Here is a 16,370-nt window from a genome sequence, read left to right as displayed (position 1 = left end):
GGATGGCCACTGTCCATCAGAGGCACAAAGACCATTTCTCCTCTTTGTAAAAGGCAGCGTGAGAGCTAAGGCTTCTCAAAGCTGCCATAGCCTGTGTGGAAGCTGGGCTTCCTGTGGCTTCTGGGGACAGCACTGCTTACCCACTGCTTTACGTGCCAGCAATGTGCGCAAGGGCAGCTCCCTGGCTCGTGAGCGCTGACTCTGTGCTCTTCCAGCTCTGCAGTCCGTGGTGACTTCAACATTTGCAGCTTGACTTTAGCCTCGGCGACGGTATGCATGCCACAAAACCCAAGAAAAGCTACTAATCAGGGCTTCTAGTTATTTATTTATTTAGAGCTGGCTTAGCATGTGATTGGAGCCATATACCTAAATTCACCGTTTGGCCAAGCGCCCCATGTAGAGCACAGTGATCAGATGTCCTCAGCACCCTCTCGCCCCCTCCCACTCACCCCCTCTCAGTTCCTGTTATCTCCTAAGGTTGGCGAGGGGCAGAGGTATTGCCTATATGCTACAATACCAATAAGGGCCTCTCGACCTGCAGCCTTCCACAGCCATCATTAGAACAAATCCTTGTGTGATGGCATTGCTGCCTAAAGGCCACAAGGAGGATTTGGAAGAATGTGGGTTTCAGATTCACGCAAATCTACATAAAAATTTTGGCTCCTTGGGGCGCCTGGGTGGCTCAGTGGGTTAAGCCGCTGCCTTCGGCTCACGTCATGATCTCAGGGTCCTGGGATCGAGCCCCGCATCGGGCTCCTTGCTCAGTGGGGAGCCTGCTTCTCTCTCTGCCTCTGCCTGCCTCTCTGCCTGCTTGTGCCCTCTGTCTCTCTCTCTGTCAAATAAATAAATAAAAAATCTTAAAAAAAAATTTTTTTTTGGCTCCACCATTTTGAGAATGAAATGAAGTAACATGTATAAAACCCCAGGCGATATGCAGCCATCGAAGCTGTCAGTTCCTTCTCCTGACAAATATTTAAGAATATGCCCTGTACCAGTCACCATTCTTGGCTTTGAGAACACAAAGCACAAGACAAACCAGGCCCTGGCCCCCAGAGGGTTTTCACCCCACCTTGCTTCCCTCCAACAAGTGTCAGTCACTCTTCAGAACAAGCAATAGAGTAACAGCTCAGAGGGAATGAAACATGGACAGTTGGGTTTTGATTGGAGGTAGAAGAGAGTCGAGATCTGAGAAGCCCAATAGCAGAGTCACAGGACTGTGGTCCGAGGGGATCGATTCCAAAATTCATTCCAAAAAAATGTTTGTTTATGCCTACACACAGCACCATGTCAGGCCCTGGGAAGATTAGTTAAGTTTGCGAGAGGGGGGCCATAGCCAAGTTCACACAGAGTACCCTGAGAATACAGGTGGGAGCAACTAGCTCCATTAGAGAACTGGCCAAAGACTTAAAAAATGGGGAGAGTGGAGGAGTGGGGAGGTTTAATTATTTCTAATTAAGAAAATAAAGGGCAGGGGCGCCTGGGTGGCTCAGTGGGTTAGGCCTCTGATTTCGGCTCAGGTCATGATCCCAGGGTCCTGGGATCGAGCCCTGTGGTGGGCTCTCTGCTCAGCGAGGAGCCTGCTTCCCTCTCTCTCTCTGCCTGCTTGTGATCTCTCACTCTCTGTCAAATAAATAAATAAAATCTTTAAAAAAATAAAATAAAGGGCACATCCTGAGGCACAAAAGGGGTACTTTTCCCTCCAGTTTCCCTCATTACCAAGTTAAGCACAAGCAGTTTCCAGTTCCTCTGGTCTTCCGGCACACAAGCCCAGGCAGGCCCTGGACCCCTTGACCCTGCTGCAAGCAAGTGGCCCACTTCTAAGCTCCCTGAGGCACCTCAGTACAGAGGGCTGTGGCATCCACCCTGAGAAGGTCCAGCCCGTGCCTGTCCTTTGCTCCTGCTCGGGGCCAGTTCTGTCTCTGCAGCTCAGTGTGAGCTCAGAGTGGGCCAGTTCGGCCTGGTCAAACGGGAAGCCCCAGGGCTCTGTGAATGGTCCCCAGGCAGGGTCACCCATGGTTGAGTGTGGGGTGGGGTGGCCGGCGAGGCGTGTGTCAGGGAGGGATCAGGACAGACAGAGATGAGCAAGGGTGCCCCTGGATGCCTGGAGGTAGAAACTGAGATGGAGATGAGGTTTTGCGGGGAAAGGCGGGGATGAGAATGTCGTGACATGCCCAGGAAAGTGAAACCCAAAAGGAGCAAGAGTTGTGTGCGACCCGGGAGGCAGCCTGGCTACCCTGACCCCTCCTGCTTCTTTGAGTCCCCACCCTGGGTCTCCCCATGGTTGTCTAATTGTCTCATGATGATAACTGGAAGCACATCGAGAGCCAGACCTTTGTTTCACGAGGCCTTCCTTCACCCATCCACCTTTCCCCGCCCAGGGCTGGGCACAAAGGAAGCTGCCACCGATATCAGCTGACCGGGAGACAGAAGGGCAGAGGGAATATTCAGCACCGGGGCCAGGAAAAGGGCAGGCGAGGATGGGCTATGGGGCCAGGAGGAGCAGTGGAAGGATGGGGGGCCTGAGAGGGCATAGGCGGAAGGGTTCAGAGAGAGGGGTTTTGTGGAGGGGCGGACCAACCGAGGTGGTGAAGACCAGGGGACAGATGGGATGGGGGGAGGCTATAGCAAAGTGACTTCTGAGGTCACCATGGGGACTGTGCCCAGGGATGGGGAGATCAAGTTGCTGGAGGGACCTCCGAAAAGATCTCAGAGGAAGTCAAGACCTCTGAGGACTGTGGATGGGTAGGAACCAGAATGAGGAAGGAAAAAAGACAGGCCTGGGCTCAACCACCTCATCTTGATTTGTCCACTGGGCTTGGGCTCCTGCGGGGCCCTCATGTGGGCTTTTCTTTACCCTTGCCTGGCTCTCCCCCCTCACAACACCCAAAGGGGACTTCAGGAACTGATGGGAACTCCTCCTCGGTGACGTGTCCTGAAAGTTAGAATCTACACACCTCGGTCCAGTCCTTGCTCATCTCTGTCCTGATCCCTCCCTGACACACGCCTTGGCCAGCCATCCCACCCCACACTCAACCATGGGTGACCCTGCCTGGGGACCATTCACAGAGCCCTGGGGCTTCCCGTTTGACCAGGCCGAACTGGCCCACGCTGAGCTCACACTGAGCTGCAGAGACAGAACTGGCCCTGAGCACGAGCAAAGGACAGGCATGGGCTGGACCTTCTCAGGGTGGATGCCACAGCCCTCTGTACTGAGGTGCCTCAGGGAGCTTAGAAGTGGGCCGCTTGCTTGCAGCAAGGTCAAGGGGTCCAGGGCCTGCCTGGGCTTGTGTGCCGGAAGACCAGAGGAACTGGAAGCTGCTTGTGCTTAACTCGGTAATAAGAGAAACTAGGAGGGAAAAGAACCCCTTACTAGGCCCTTGGAAATGGAGGAGGCTGTGAGAAATGTAAGGAAAGAGGGAGAGGGAGGACAAAGGGTCAGCTTGGTGTAGTCTCTGTTAGCAGGTACAGACACGTATGCACCTGTCCTCCAGCGAGCAGATCTTGGCTCCCCACTCCTTGCAGAGGTGGTTCCAGAAGAAATAAACAAAGCCTGAACTCCACAAACAGACAATGCCTGGCATCCCCAAAGGGGCTCGTACAGGAGGGAACAAAGGTGACTCGGCTTTGGACTTTGACTGTCACTGGAACACAGCTGAGCCAGCCAGAGACTTGTATTATGGTAAAAGCTGAGGGAATTAGCATCTATCGAGCACTTGCAATGACCTGAGCAGTCCTCCGAGGTCTTACTTAATCTTTTCACATCTGCCACATGAGGTAAGTACTCTCTTACAGCTCTGGAAACTGAGGCTCAGAAAAGTTGAGGTCCTTGTCCAAGCTGCAAGTCTTTACAGCAAGAGTCTAGCTTCAACGTATGACTCCCGAGCACGGGTTCTTTGCCAAGCACCCCCCTGCCTCTGCTGCTTGGTTTTGGAGGAATGGGGTTGTTTGGTTTTGGTTTGGGAGGATCTTGGGGTTGGTGATTTGGCAGGATGGTGAAAGTATTCCCAAGGTCATTCAACCCAAGGGTGCCCTGGCCAAATTCAGACTTGCTCTTCCTTCAACTTGATCACACTCCCTTCCGTGGCTTTGCTCCAGCTATTCTGTTCCCTGAGGTGCCACCCCCTCCCAACCCCAGCCCCATTTCTACCTGCCAGAATTTTTCTCACAAGACCCATCTCAATGTCCTAGAAGCTTCTGCCTCCTTCCATTGCTCCTCTCCCTTTCTGGGGAACCTCTGACACTCGCTTGGCTCTTGACTAGTATTGGAGCCGTAGATGTCCTCCTCACCTTATCCCCTAGTTAAGGTTGACAAGCCCCCCAGGTCAGAGGTTGGGCCATGGACCTTCCCCCTTACACACACAAGCGAGCGCGCGCGCATGCACACACACACACACACACACACACACACACACACTCCCCACACTCCCCACATTCACAGAACCTTTAAATCCTGCAGACAGAAGAGCACAGTGCCTGGAGTATCCATACTATCCAGAGCGTGTCTGAGCTCCCAAGCCCAATGGGAGCTCCTGGAAAGGGTCCCACTTCCCTACTAGAGTCCGACGGGCTGGGCCAGCTTATGTGCCCAGGTCTGACCCTCCCCAGACTGCAGCATTCAGGTATTCCTCAGTCCTTAGCCTGAATCCTGCTCACCACATACATCTCCGCCTCCACGACCCTTCCTCAGGGGCTTGGGCCCAGAAGAAGACTGCCCAGTAAGGCTGCCAGCTGGGTGCCTCCTCCCCCCACCACCTCTGCAGGGGGCAGGGGTGAGGCTGGCCAACCCAAGCCAGGTTCCCTGAACCTCAGTGCTGGGCCCTCCCTGCCCCACCTTTCCCCTCTGAGCTCAAACCTGAGTCATGAATGGAGGTACAGGGGGACCAGCACACAGTTCCGTTCCTGTCAGCACTTCCGGTGTACTCCTTCCTTATTCGAAATTTTGAGTTTCCACAGCACTCCCTGTCCATTTCCTCCCTCAGCACTCAGCCCTGCCCATGAGGCCTGGAGTGCAGCCACCCCTGACCACCCCTCCCTACCTTGCTCCAAGCTCCCTGCCCTGGGATCTGAGAGTCTTGGCTCCCTGCCTAATCCCTGCCCCAGCCCAGTGGGGGTGCAGTGTGCATGCTCTGACCTTAAGTGCTCACCATTCATTCCTTCACTCATCCATTCTTCCCCAGGACTCCTACCACCCCTGCCAGCTGCATGTCAGTCCTTTCTTTAATTTTCCTTGGGGCACTTATGACTGGCTGAAATCACCTTTTGTATGTATTTGTTTCTACAGGGTGTGTCTCCCCGACTCAAGTGTAAGCTCAGTGACAGCAGGGGCTGTTCTGGGGCTCACTGATTGTTGCCTGATGACTGGCTGGATTGTGTAAATGTTGAGCAACCACTGTGGCTCCAGGCTAGGTGAGGGGCCGAGGGGACTGAGGTGGTCAAATGGGCCTCCTTGGGTAGTTCACAGTGAGAGTGGAAATGGGGATGCTGTACCCCACAGAATGGGCTAGAATGCAGGCCCCACAGACCCCACTATTGGAGCAGCACGGAGGAGGTGTGGAACCAGTCTCCAATCGACAGCCCCAGCTCTAAGCTCACTACCCTGGGAAATCTCCCCCTCCCCCCAGAGGGCAGCTCCTCCCCCAGCCATAGGACACACCCAGCAGGACACCCATCTCTGTAAGGGCATGGCCGTAACCTTACACTTGCTTGTACTGTTATTTAGCTGCCTCTTTACACTATTTCCCTCATCCAGAAAGTTTTATTGGACAGGCCTCCTCTGGGCCAGAAGCTCCATGAGGGCAGGGGCTGTATCTGTGTTTTCCTCACTACTATGGCCCCCATGCCTGTCACTGTGTCCAGCACAGAGGACACCTAGTTGCTATCTGTTGAATGAATGAAGGGGACAGGGAAGGGGTCAGGGCTGGGTCTACCCCCAAGGAAGCAGTGCCTCCTTTCCGGGACTAGTTGTTTGTCCCCCATATTCATCTACCAGAACATCTACCCTTTCCTGCTCCAGACACCCACAGTCTCACCTTGTTCCAAGGCTTCTGTTTTTCACATGGGCACAGAGCCTGAGGGCACTGCCTCCTGGCACTAATCATATTTTATATGCCCTGAACCCAAAGCACCCCCTGGAGTTGTTCAGGGGTGGTCACCACTCAGGCCCTGCCAGGCAGGAGCTTCTTGGCCACATTCCCACCTCCACCAGTGCTCTTGATGTGGGCAGGCTGGGTCCGACGACCTAGAGGGGGTGCCACAGGACCAGCCAAGAGGGGTCCTTGGCTTCACATAGGATAGAATTCAAACTCCAGCCAGGAGGAGGTGAGAGCAGAGTTTACTGAATAGCGTAAGTGATAGAGTCTAGGAGACGGAGGGTCTGGGACACTCAGAAAAGGAGTGAGTTTCTCTGTTGCTGGGGGCTAGGGGTTTATTTTGGAAAGGGGTCCAGCGCACATGTTCCTCCAGGCATCTGGAGTAGGGTCCGATCCAAGCCAGGTGTCAGTGTTATTCCGTAAATCACTAAGTTAAGGGGTATGGACGCCGATGTCAGCCACAGTTTGTTCAAAGCAAACGTCCTGGAACATGCTCAGGATCTCTAGACGTTATCAGGCGTACGGGGGCCTGGGATGAAACGCAGAGAATGATTCACTTTCTTGCCTCCCTCTTAGAGCGGGAGCAAAGGAGGACTTCTTGTACTCAGATGCAAGGGGAAATACAGAGCATGTGTGAATGAGGCCTACCAGAGAAACAGCAGAAATGGAGCCTTTCTAAGATGGAGTCCCTTCAGCTTCCGTATCTTACTCTGAGCAATTGTAATGCAATGCTGTCATGATCACCACTCGCCCCGTGCAGTGCGCCTGGTCCCATAACAGAGGCTCCACTTCTGGCTCAGGGAGTTTTTCCAGCTTCTCAGCCCCATTCCCTGGGTGCTCTCTCTGCACCTCTTCCCCCAGAAATGCCGGCATGAGTCAGCACCCACTGAAATACCATGCACTGTTGTGGGGACTTTCCCTTTGGGGTCCTCCTGTCTTTTGGGTCTGTCCTCCCCATATCATCATCAAGCCCGTTCCTTCCTGTTCCTCAGCCAGGAAGTGTGCTGTGGGCATATGGTGGCATCACGGGCCATCAAGGGATTTTCCCAGCCTGGCAGAAGAAACTGGGGAGCAGGGAGAAGAGAAAAAAATCCAAGCACTCAGACCAAACACCCAAGGAATTCCAGGAGCTGAGGCAATGGGTGATATAGAGGATCTTCTTGGACTTTGAGTCATTCTGGTCCCCTGGTCCACCCAAGGATCAGAACCTTTCAGAACTCTGGGGTGGGCCCTTCAATGTCCTTGACCACATTGTTAAAAAGTGGTTAAACAACACATGCTTAATTACCTCCCATGATGGTAAGCTCACAACTCACCCATTCCATCTTTAGACAGCTTTAATTATTAGAAAGTCTTACCTCATAGTGGGTCTATATCCACTCACTGGCCCCCCTCCTCACATTGCTCTCTACTCCCTGTATTTCTAGAAGACAATAGCCCCCTTCCCCATACCTGTGGCTGGGGAGTTTAAAGTAGGAGGATCAAAGCTGTACACTTTCAGTATATATGTTGCTCTTCATTGACAAGTTTTACAGGAAGAAAAAGGAAACATTAGGAGATTTTTTTTTCTTTAATATTTTATTTATTTATTTGACAGAGAGAGAGATCACAAGTAGGCAGAGAGGCAGGCAGAGAGAGAGGGGGAAGCAGGCTCCCTGCTGAACAGAGAGCCCGATGCAGGGCTCGATCCCAGGACCCTGAGATCATGACCTGAGCTGAAGGCAGAGGCTTAAGCCACTGAGCCACCTAGGCGCCATGAAACATTAGGAGTTTTAAGAAAAGAAACACTAAACCATTATATATCACTAGATCTAGAACAAAATCCCCTTGACCTCAGTCTGGGTCAGTGCCCCTTCTCCATGGGCCCCTGCCCTGCTCCAGCTTACATGCTGACATGTCTGTCTCACCCATGAGACTGTTCTGTCCAATACTAGCCACTAGCCCCATGTAGCTGTTCAAATGTAAATAAATTAAAATTGGATTAGATTAGATCCATTGCACTGGGCACATTTCAGGTGCTCAATAGCCACATGAGGCCAGTGGTGACTACAGTTGATGGCACAGACATTGAACATTTCCACACTGCAGAAAGTTCTAGTCTAGCATAGCACTGCATTGTCTAGCTCCAGGAAGACAGAGACCAAATCTTTCTGGTCCTGCACAGTATCCCTGGCACCCAGGACACTCTCAAACCCAGCTCTGATACTAAACAAATATCAACATATTTCATATGCTGCCACACTCTGCACAAGGCCCAGCCCTGGCGATGGGACCCACCTCCCTCTTACTCTCCCCACCTTCAGATCATGGCTTCTAGCCAAGCTTTGACTGGGACTGTGACCCAGGGCTCATGGTCTCCTTGCTCCCTCCAGACCATCTCTGGTCCATGACTGGCTCACGGTTCTAGGAACATTGTGAGAGAGAGTTTGTGTGTGTGTGTGTGTGTGTGTGTGTGTGTGTGTGTGTGTGTTTGGGGAGTGGTTGCAGAGAAATAACTGGCAGGGGAAGGGGTGGTCAGCATGAAGGGAACAAGGGTTCCAGGCCTCAAGAAGCTCAAATTTAAGCCTCTAGCAATGGCTGCTCCCACCTATGTGGTAGGCAGCCACCCAGGCTTTGGTTCGAATTCTGGTTGTGTTTCCTCCCTGCTGTATGACCTTGGGAAGCCACTTAACTTCTGTGAAGCCACTATATGCATTGTTTCCTCATTTTAAATACGGATAAAAATAACAACTTGATATAGGTAGTGAGTACATTAAAGAAGATGTGTGGGGTTCTGTTGGTACTCAATTATTGCTTGTTCCTTTGTCCACATAGAGGGCAGTAAGAGCTTTTCCTTAAACATCATTCAGATCACAGCCCACAGACACCTGTGTGGTTCCCACTTCTCCCACACAGGAGACCAAATATAACTCCTGATAGCACCCTTTGCCTTAAAGCAAGACACTTGTCATTCATTCCATTGTTCTTACCTCCAAAGTTACCTGGTATCTGCCAGCCAGCCAGATCTGTTCTCTCCCCCACCTTCGCGTCCCAGTACATACCTGAAATGCCCTTCCCGCCCTCTCTTTTCTAAACCGGGCCCTATCTTCCCAGATGCAGATTCTTTCCTGAGATTCAGTTCCTTTCTTAGGCCTACTTGATTCTACCTTTCCAGTTTCAAGATTGCTAATCACTAAAAATCATTTCATGCCTACTTTGGCCTTCAACCAGCCCCTTTCCCCCTCCCTTAGTGATTAAGATATAATCAGTGTTTCCAGGTATCTGGTTGTATATGTGAGTGTGTATAGAGCAGGAAGCAATAGTAGGTGGTGACCAAAACAAAACAAAACAAAACAAAACAAAAAAGAAAGAAAGGAAGGAAGAAAAAAAAGGAGTTGGTGAGGTGGGAGAGCTGGACTAGACCAGACAGGGGTCCCATCTGGTCACTTACTACATGGATGGCCCTTAGCAAGTTACTTAATTTTTCCGAGCCTCAATGTCCTGTATATTTTTTCGGGAAGATGAGAAATAATAATACTATCACTACCATTACTATTTATTGAGCCCTTACTTGGTATAGGCACTGTTCTAAGCTAAGCACTTTACAAAGATTCTTTCATTTAATCCCCACTTCAACTCTCTCAGGTAGATAATACTTCTTCCCTGTTACTTTTGAAGAAACTGAGACACAAAGGAAACATCACAGAGGTTAAGTCCCTTTCCCCAGATCTCAGAGCTATTAAGTGGCAAAACCAGGATCTGTACCCAGGCGCCCAAGAGTCCATGTTCACACATACTCTGTTTACTGCCTCCACAGATAATCCTGTGTGCACACAAAGCTCCCGTCAAAATGCCTGACACAAAGATAACCAGTAAGTGGTTATCTTTCCTCACTAGGACCACAAGTATACAAGGCCAGGAAAAGCGTCTCTTTTCCTCTGTAATTTGTTGCAGGGCCTAGGAAAGACAGACTAGATAGTGGGCACTTTATATACATTTCCAGGACCTGAGAAAGATGTGGAGGGAATATAAAGAATTTAAAGAAATATAAAGAAATACTTTCTTAAATGTGAGCTATAAACACATGCCACAGGGACACACACTTCTCACAAATACATCATATGCTCACTCACGCATACACACTCACTGGCCATCTTGAACCCCAAGAAGGCTCACCAGGAAACCTTCCTGAGCTGGTCTAGGAGCCATAGAAGGCTTTTAGGCAAAGACGTGATATGATCAAAACTGCATTTTTAGGAAAGTTGATCCAGCAGCACAGATGATGAGCTCATAATGAACAGGACAGAGTGGAGATGAGGGAACATTGAAAGGACTTTCAACAATCAGGGAAGAAAGGAACTTAATTTCTAGTGCAATGGGAATGGAGATAGTATTTAAGAGCTACTAAGGAAAAGTGAGATGAGAATAGTGCCATTCTCTACAATAGGATGCTTAAAGGCCAAGGTTTAAGAATGGATGGGATATGGTATCTTTTTAGTTTTGGGGCTTTAGATGTCTCTGGAACACCCAGGTCATATCCAATAGACTTTTGAATATGTATGTGTGTGTGTGTATATATATATATATATTTTTTTTTTTTTCACCTCAAATATATGTATTTTTCAGTTCATTTTTACAGCTCACAAGACATCTGGGCTGGAGACACGAATTTGAGTGTTATCAGCTCACAAGTGGTAATTAAAACCATGAATGTGGATGAAATCATCCAGAGAAAGTGTGGGGCCAGAAATCTGTGGGTCCAGGAGAGAGTTCTGGGGAGTTCCCACTCCAAGCAGAAGAAGCCTTGGATTTGTGAATCTTCTTCCAGGAATAGTGTGTGATGTTAAAGGGGGTGAGGAAAAGGCCCTGGAGATCACTAACATTTAGGGGAGAAGAAGGTGAACAGATGAGAAGAGAGGGGCAAAGGTGCAGAAGCCAGGAAGGGTAATCAAGGGGAAGGAAGTCGGTGCATCAAAGCTACAAAGGTCAGTGGAGATAACGACAGGAAACTCCACCCGTTAGATGTGGCAACTAGAAGGCGGCCCTCGCAGGAAGAGTGAGGTCAGTGGGATGGTGACTGCGTGAGTCCCCGGCTGTTGAAAACACTGCAGTTTGAACAGCTGACTGAAATTGCAAGCCCCACAGCTTTCACGCGCGGCACACCATCGCGCATGCGCACTAATAGGCACCAGAGGGCTAATTACAGTGACTTGGCCTTTCAAGAGAGGATCAGCGCACGCGCCTCCCGAGCCCGCCTACTCCGCCACCGGCCCCTCCCCAGGCCTGCAGAGGGCGCTGCGTCTCGGAGAGCCGGAGCGTGGCGCCGCTCTACCCTGCGCCCGGGCTCGGTGGCGGGCGCCGCAGCTTAGCGTGCCCCACGCCTCCCCTCAGCGCAGGTGGGTCCGCCCGCGGGGGGCGGGCGTGTCTGGGATCCGTGGGGTGGGCGGGTAGCGGTAGTCTCCAGGCGCGGAGTGGTGTCCATTGCTTAGGTGCCCCGGCTTGGGTCCGGCCCCGGAGAGGATCGGCTGTGGGCGAGGCGACACGGGTACGAGTCCCGGTCTGGGTGGGCGCCTCCTCTAGGACTAGCGCCGCTTATCTCAGGACCCTTTCACGTCCCGGGGGTCTCCGCCAAGAGTCGCGTGCGGCTTCCGGGGACTCGCTGGGGGCGGGGCTACCGGGGGCGGGGCTATCGTGATTGACACTTCTTTCCCCAGGTTTCTCGGGCTTCTGCTGGACCCCCTCCCCTGTCCTGAGCCCTGAGCTGGCACCATGGTGAGACTTTTGAGGCAAGCCCCTCACCTCCGCATGCCCGTGGCCCTCGTGGCCTTGCCTCCGTTGCCATCTATAAACCTGGGGCTCCGCAGTTGGGGGAGTTCGGTGGGTATGCTCCTGCAAGGCAGCCTGCACCCTTCCAACTCTCCCATCCCTGTAGCACGGGCGCCTGAAGGTGAAGACATCGGAAGAGCAGGCGGAGGCCAAAAGGCTAGAGCGGGAGCAGAAGCTGAAGCTATACCAGTCAGCCACCCAGACGGTCTTCCAGAAGGTGGGGCCCTCAGAGGTAGCCCCTTCTCCAGGTGGCCCTCTTACTGTGTCACAGAGGCCAAGAGCTGGGCCTTAGTGTCAGACTGCTTGGATCCATATCTGCATTCCATTGCTTACAAGCTGTGTGACCTTGGGCAAGTTACTGAATCCCTTTAAGTTTCAGTTTGCTCTTCCATAAAATGGGCCTTACTGCATAAGGTTTTTGTGAACGTTCAACCAGAGGATACCCGTAAACCTGAAGTGCTCTGCGTGGTACCTATCGTGTAGTGTGGGGTTTACAGAATTTTCAGTAGTTCTGCTTATCTGATTTAGCCTTGCAGTGGGAGACTGATAATGATTTCTGACCCTGCTACCTATCTTCTAAGCGCCAGGCTGGTGAGCTGGATGAATCAGTGCTGGAACTGACAAGCCAGATTCTGGGAGCCAACCCCGACTTTGCCACCCTCTGGAACTGTCGACGCGAGGTGCTTCAGCAGCTGGAGGCCCAAAAGTGCGTAGGAATTCAGGGCCCCAGGAAGCTGGCCCTGGCCCTGTCCTGCCTGAGTCCAGGGGTAGAGGAAGAATGGGGCAGCCAGGGGCATAGATAGAGGGGAGCTGAGGGCTGGGTGTAGAAAGTGAGGGGCGAGTTGAGCTGAGGTTGCGTGTTGAAGGGCCCTGAGTCCCATTTCCCTCTGAGTGCAGGTCCCCTGAGGAGTTGGCAGCTCTGGTGAAGACAGAACTGGGCTTCCTGGAAAGCTGCCTACGGGTGAACCCCAAGTCCTATGGTACCTGGCACCACCGCTGCTGGCTGCTCAGCCGCCTGCCAGAGCCCAACTGGGCCCGGGAGCTGGAGTTATGTGCCCGCTTCCTCGAGGTTGATGAGAGGAACTGTACGTGCCTGTCTGCCGATTGTGCCCCGTGCCCTGGGTCCCTGGGGCCTCAGTAATGCCCAGAGTTGGGAGGGATGACTACGACAGACCCACAGAGCTGATGGCAAAAGGGGTGAAGGAGCCAAACGCATCCCCCATAGAGCGCACGGATGTGTTTCTGAGGGCTTCCACAGGAACTCCAGGGGTTCCAGCTGTGCGGCTCCCCTTGCCCTACTTCTGAGATGTGCTATCTCTCCTCCCCTAGTTCACTGCTGGGACTACCGGCGCTTTGTGGCCGCACAGGCACTTGTGCCCCCTGCAGAGGAGCTAGCCTTCACCGACAGCCTCATCACCCGAAACTTCTCCAACTACTCCTCCTGGCATTACCGCTCCTGTCTCTTGCCCCAGCTGCACCCCCAGCCAGACTCTGGATCCCAGGGACGCCTCCCCGAGGATGTGCTCCTCAAAGGTCAGCAGGGTCAGAGGTGCTGGGCTAGACTCTGTGGTGTTGCCTTTCCAGTCCTGTTACCTAACCCTGTTCCTGAACCTGCTCCTTGGGCTCATTGAGCCCTTACTTTGTGCCTGGTTTTGGGGGCACCTAAGAGTCAACCCCTGGCTACAGCAGACTCAAGTGTCCAGTGGGAAAGATGCAGCCATTGTGTAGGGCCAACAGATGAATGGAACCAAGAGTTGGCGGTACTCCAGGGCCAGGGTGGGATGCTGGGGTGGTCAGGGGCCCCCCAGGGTCCTGGCCATAGCCCGTGCCTCTTTGGTCCCTTGCAGAACTGGAGCTGGTACAGAACGCCTTCTTCACTGACCCCAATGATCAGAGTGCCTGGTTCTATCACCGCTGGCTCCTGGGACGAGGTGAGCAGGGGGGAAAGAGGCTGGGCATTTCGGGCTTGGAAGGAATGGAAGAGGATTTAAGGAGACCTGAGGGTGTGTCTCCCCCCAGCTGACCCTCAAGATGCCCTGCGCTGCCTGCATGTGAGCCGAGATGAGGCCTGTCTGACTGTCTCCTTCTCTCGGCCCATCCTAGTGAGTCCTGCAGCTTTTGCCGGAGAGCATCATGGATGTTGGCCTGGTGCCATTGGGGCTGACGGGTCTGTCTTTGTCCCCTGGGCCAGGTGGGGTCTGGGACAGAGACCTTGCTGCTCATGGTGGACGAGTCACCCCTGGCTGTGGAGTGGAGGACCCCAGATGGCAGGACCCGGCCCAGCCACGTCTGGGTATCCCAGGACCGGTGGGGCAGAGTAGGGGGCTGGGGCGGGGCTGGAGTGGGACAGAGAAGTGGTGAGGCTCAAGCGTTTCCTTAACCCGGTGCTTCCAGCTCTGTGACTTGCCTGCCGCCTCCCTCAATGACCAGTTGCCCCAGCATACATTTCGTGTCATTTGGACAGCAGGCGATGCCCAAAAGGAGTGTGTGCTTTTAAAAGGTGACACAGTCTCTACCTCTCCTCCCCGAGGCAGCACTTTCATCCCTCTCCTGCCCTCATGGTGGTCCCCTTCTACTACCCATTCTTGTTCACAGGCCGCCAGGAGGGCTGGTGCCGGGACTCAGCCACTGATGAGCAGCTCTTCAGGTGATGGCAGGGAAGCACCCAGACCAGGAGAGGGGCTCTGGACTCTGGGCGCCTGGGGCGGGAGGCTGGGCTTGGGCAGATGGTCTCAGACTAGATACTGGGGACAACTGGCGACCCAAGTAGACGTCGTCCTCTCCCCTGCCCTGTGCATCCTCAGGTGTGAGCTGTCGGTGGAGAAGTCTACGGTGCTCCAGTCTGAACTTGAGTCCTGTAAGGAGTTGCAGGAGCTGGAGCCGGAGAATAAATGTGAGGCCCCATTCCCTGACATCCTACTCTTCTGAGGAGGCCCTTTTCCAGGAGGGCCTCTCCGGGAGAGCGGGAAGGGTCTCCAGATGGGAGCGGAGAAGGCTCTAGGAGAGACAGTCCTTTTCCTCACTCTCTCCTTAGGGTGTCTGCTCACCATCATCCTGCTGATGCGGGCGCTGGACCCCCTACTGTATGAGAAGGAGACGCTGCAGTATTTCCAGACCCTCAAGGCAAGTCAGGCTGTGGGAGCAGGGATCAGGGAGGCCCGGTGGGCAGCAGGAAGACAGCTGATGGGCCTTCCTTGCCATCCCCCTCCTTGCCAGGCCGTGGACCCGATGCGGGCCGCATACCTGGATGACCTGCGCAGCAAGCTCCTGGTGGAGAACAGTGTGCTCAAGATGGAGTACGCCGAGGTGCGCGTGCTGCACCTGGGTCACAAGGTACAGCTGCTGTGGGCACCTTCCCGGGCCCACCCTTCCTTCCTCGTGACCTGGCCAGCTTCTGTGTCCACTCCATGCACTTGAGCGGAGACGCTCTGGCCTCCCTGTGCCCCTGGCTTTGGCCTCAGCAGGTGCCTTTCCGGATGTTCTACCTAACCAAGGTTGACTCCATCTTCCTTCCAGCCTAGTCTTCTTTCTGGCCTTGCTTTCTGTCACTTGCCCCCGTCTTTCTGGTCACCCAGTCTCCAGTCCTGAGTCACCAGGGCCACCTTGTGCCATCCCTTCCCCAGGGCCAGTCACATCTTCATTCCTCCCCACAGTGAGGCCTCACCCACACCCGCTCACTCCGATCCTTCTCTCCCTGGGACAGGCCCCCGAGCCTAAGGCCTGGGTCATTTCCAGAGAGGTCTGACAAACTTCCCAGACTCTGTTTTCTGTCTTCGTGGTCTTTCCCAATCAGTCTTCCCAACACAGCAGTTCTGTCATGTCACTGCCACCCACTTCTGCTGCCACCACACTGATCCCCCAGACTCAGCAGGCCCACTCCTGACGGTGTCGGTGCTTTCCCCAGCGCACTCCTCCATCCCCCGTGCCTGCCCCCAACTCCAAGCCGCCTCCGCCCCTCCACCCACCCACCACCCAACCCCAGCGCTCCCTGTCTGTCCCTTGTCCTTGACGTGGACTGCTTGGGGTTGTAAGGTAAGCTTGTCACCCATTCTGTTCCTGTCCTCAGCCAGGGTACCCAAGGCTCTGTGTGGGGCACAGAGGGTAAGTGCCTCATGAGCCATGGCTGCAGACCCTCCCCCAAGTCTCACTAGATATACCCCTCCTCAGGATCTGACGGTACTCTGCCATCTGGAGCAGTTGCTCTTGGTCACTCACCTGGACCTGTCACACAATCGTCTACGAGCCCTGCCCCCCGCCCTGGCTGCCCTGCGCTGTCTTGAGGTAAAGATCTGCTCTGTCACTGTCCCGGGTGGCCCTTTCCCTTCCCCGTAAGAGGTCTGCCCACCCCACAAAGCCCCTGCAGATGACCCCTTGCCTTCTCTGCCTCCATCACCTAGCCTGACCCCAGCAGCCTTCCCTGCACTGTAAGCTGATCACCCCAACCTCCGTGCTTGCTTGCCCCAGTCCCATGCTGCC

The 16,370-nt window shown here is 53.7% G+C and overlaps 1 protein-coding gene across 5 annotated transcripts in view; it reads left to right on the top strand.

Moving 5' to 3' along the window:
- The first annotated feature begins 3,671 nt into the window (after positions 1-3,671).
- RABGGTA (Rab geranylgeranyltransferase subunit alpha) overlaps positions 3,672-16,370 on the top strand; it is a 13,835-nt gene continuing 1,136 nt past the window's right edge. Inside the window, exons 1-15 of one of the 5 annotated variants that reach the window (XM_080808103.1) lie at positions 3,672-3,774; positions 11,783-11,840; positions 12,001-12,111; positions 12,476-12,600; positions 12,792-12,979; positions 13,224-13,427; positions 13,742-13,825; positions 13,914-13,996; positions 14,086-14,187; positions 14,289-14,394; positions 14,490-14,541; positions 14,699-14,787; positions 14,929-15,017; positions 15,111-15,227; positions 16,062-16,175. In XM_080808103.1, the coding sequence (XP_080664229.1) occupies positions 11,838-11,840; positions 12,001-12,111; positions 12,476-12,600; positions 12,792-12,979; positions 13,224-13,427; positions 13,742-13,825; positions 13,914-13,996; positions 14,086-14,187; positions 14,289-14,394; positions 14,490-14,541; positions 14,699-14,787; positions 14,929-15,017; positions 15,111-15,227; positions 16,062-16,175 (1,467 nt within the window). In that variant the 5' untranslated portion in view covers positions 3,672-3,774; positions 11,783-11,837. Of the gene's footprint in view, positions 3,775-5,372; positions 5,407-11,355; positions 11,614-11,782; positions 11,841-12,000; positions 12,112-12,475; positions 12,601-12,791; positions 12,980-13,223; positions 13,428-13,741; positions 13,826-13,913; positions 13,997-14,085; positions 14,188-14,288; positions 14,395-14,489; positions 14,542-14,698; positions 14,788-14,928; positions 15,018-15,110; positions 15,228-16,061; positions 16,176-16,370 lie in introns of those variants that run through there. The other 4 variants (XM_080808104.1, XM_080808101.1, XM_080808105.1 and 1 more) reach the window with 4 other exon arrangements.

This window comes from Martes martes (assembly GCF_963455335.1).
Source record: "Martes martes genome assembly, chromosome: 7".
NCBI lineage: Eukaryota > Metazoa > Chordata > Mammalia > Carnivora > Mustelidae > Martes > Martes martes.
The sequence above is the reverse complement of the archived record's forward strand: the minus strand, read 5'-3'. Positions and strand labels throughout refer to the sequence as shown.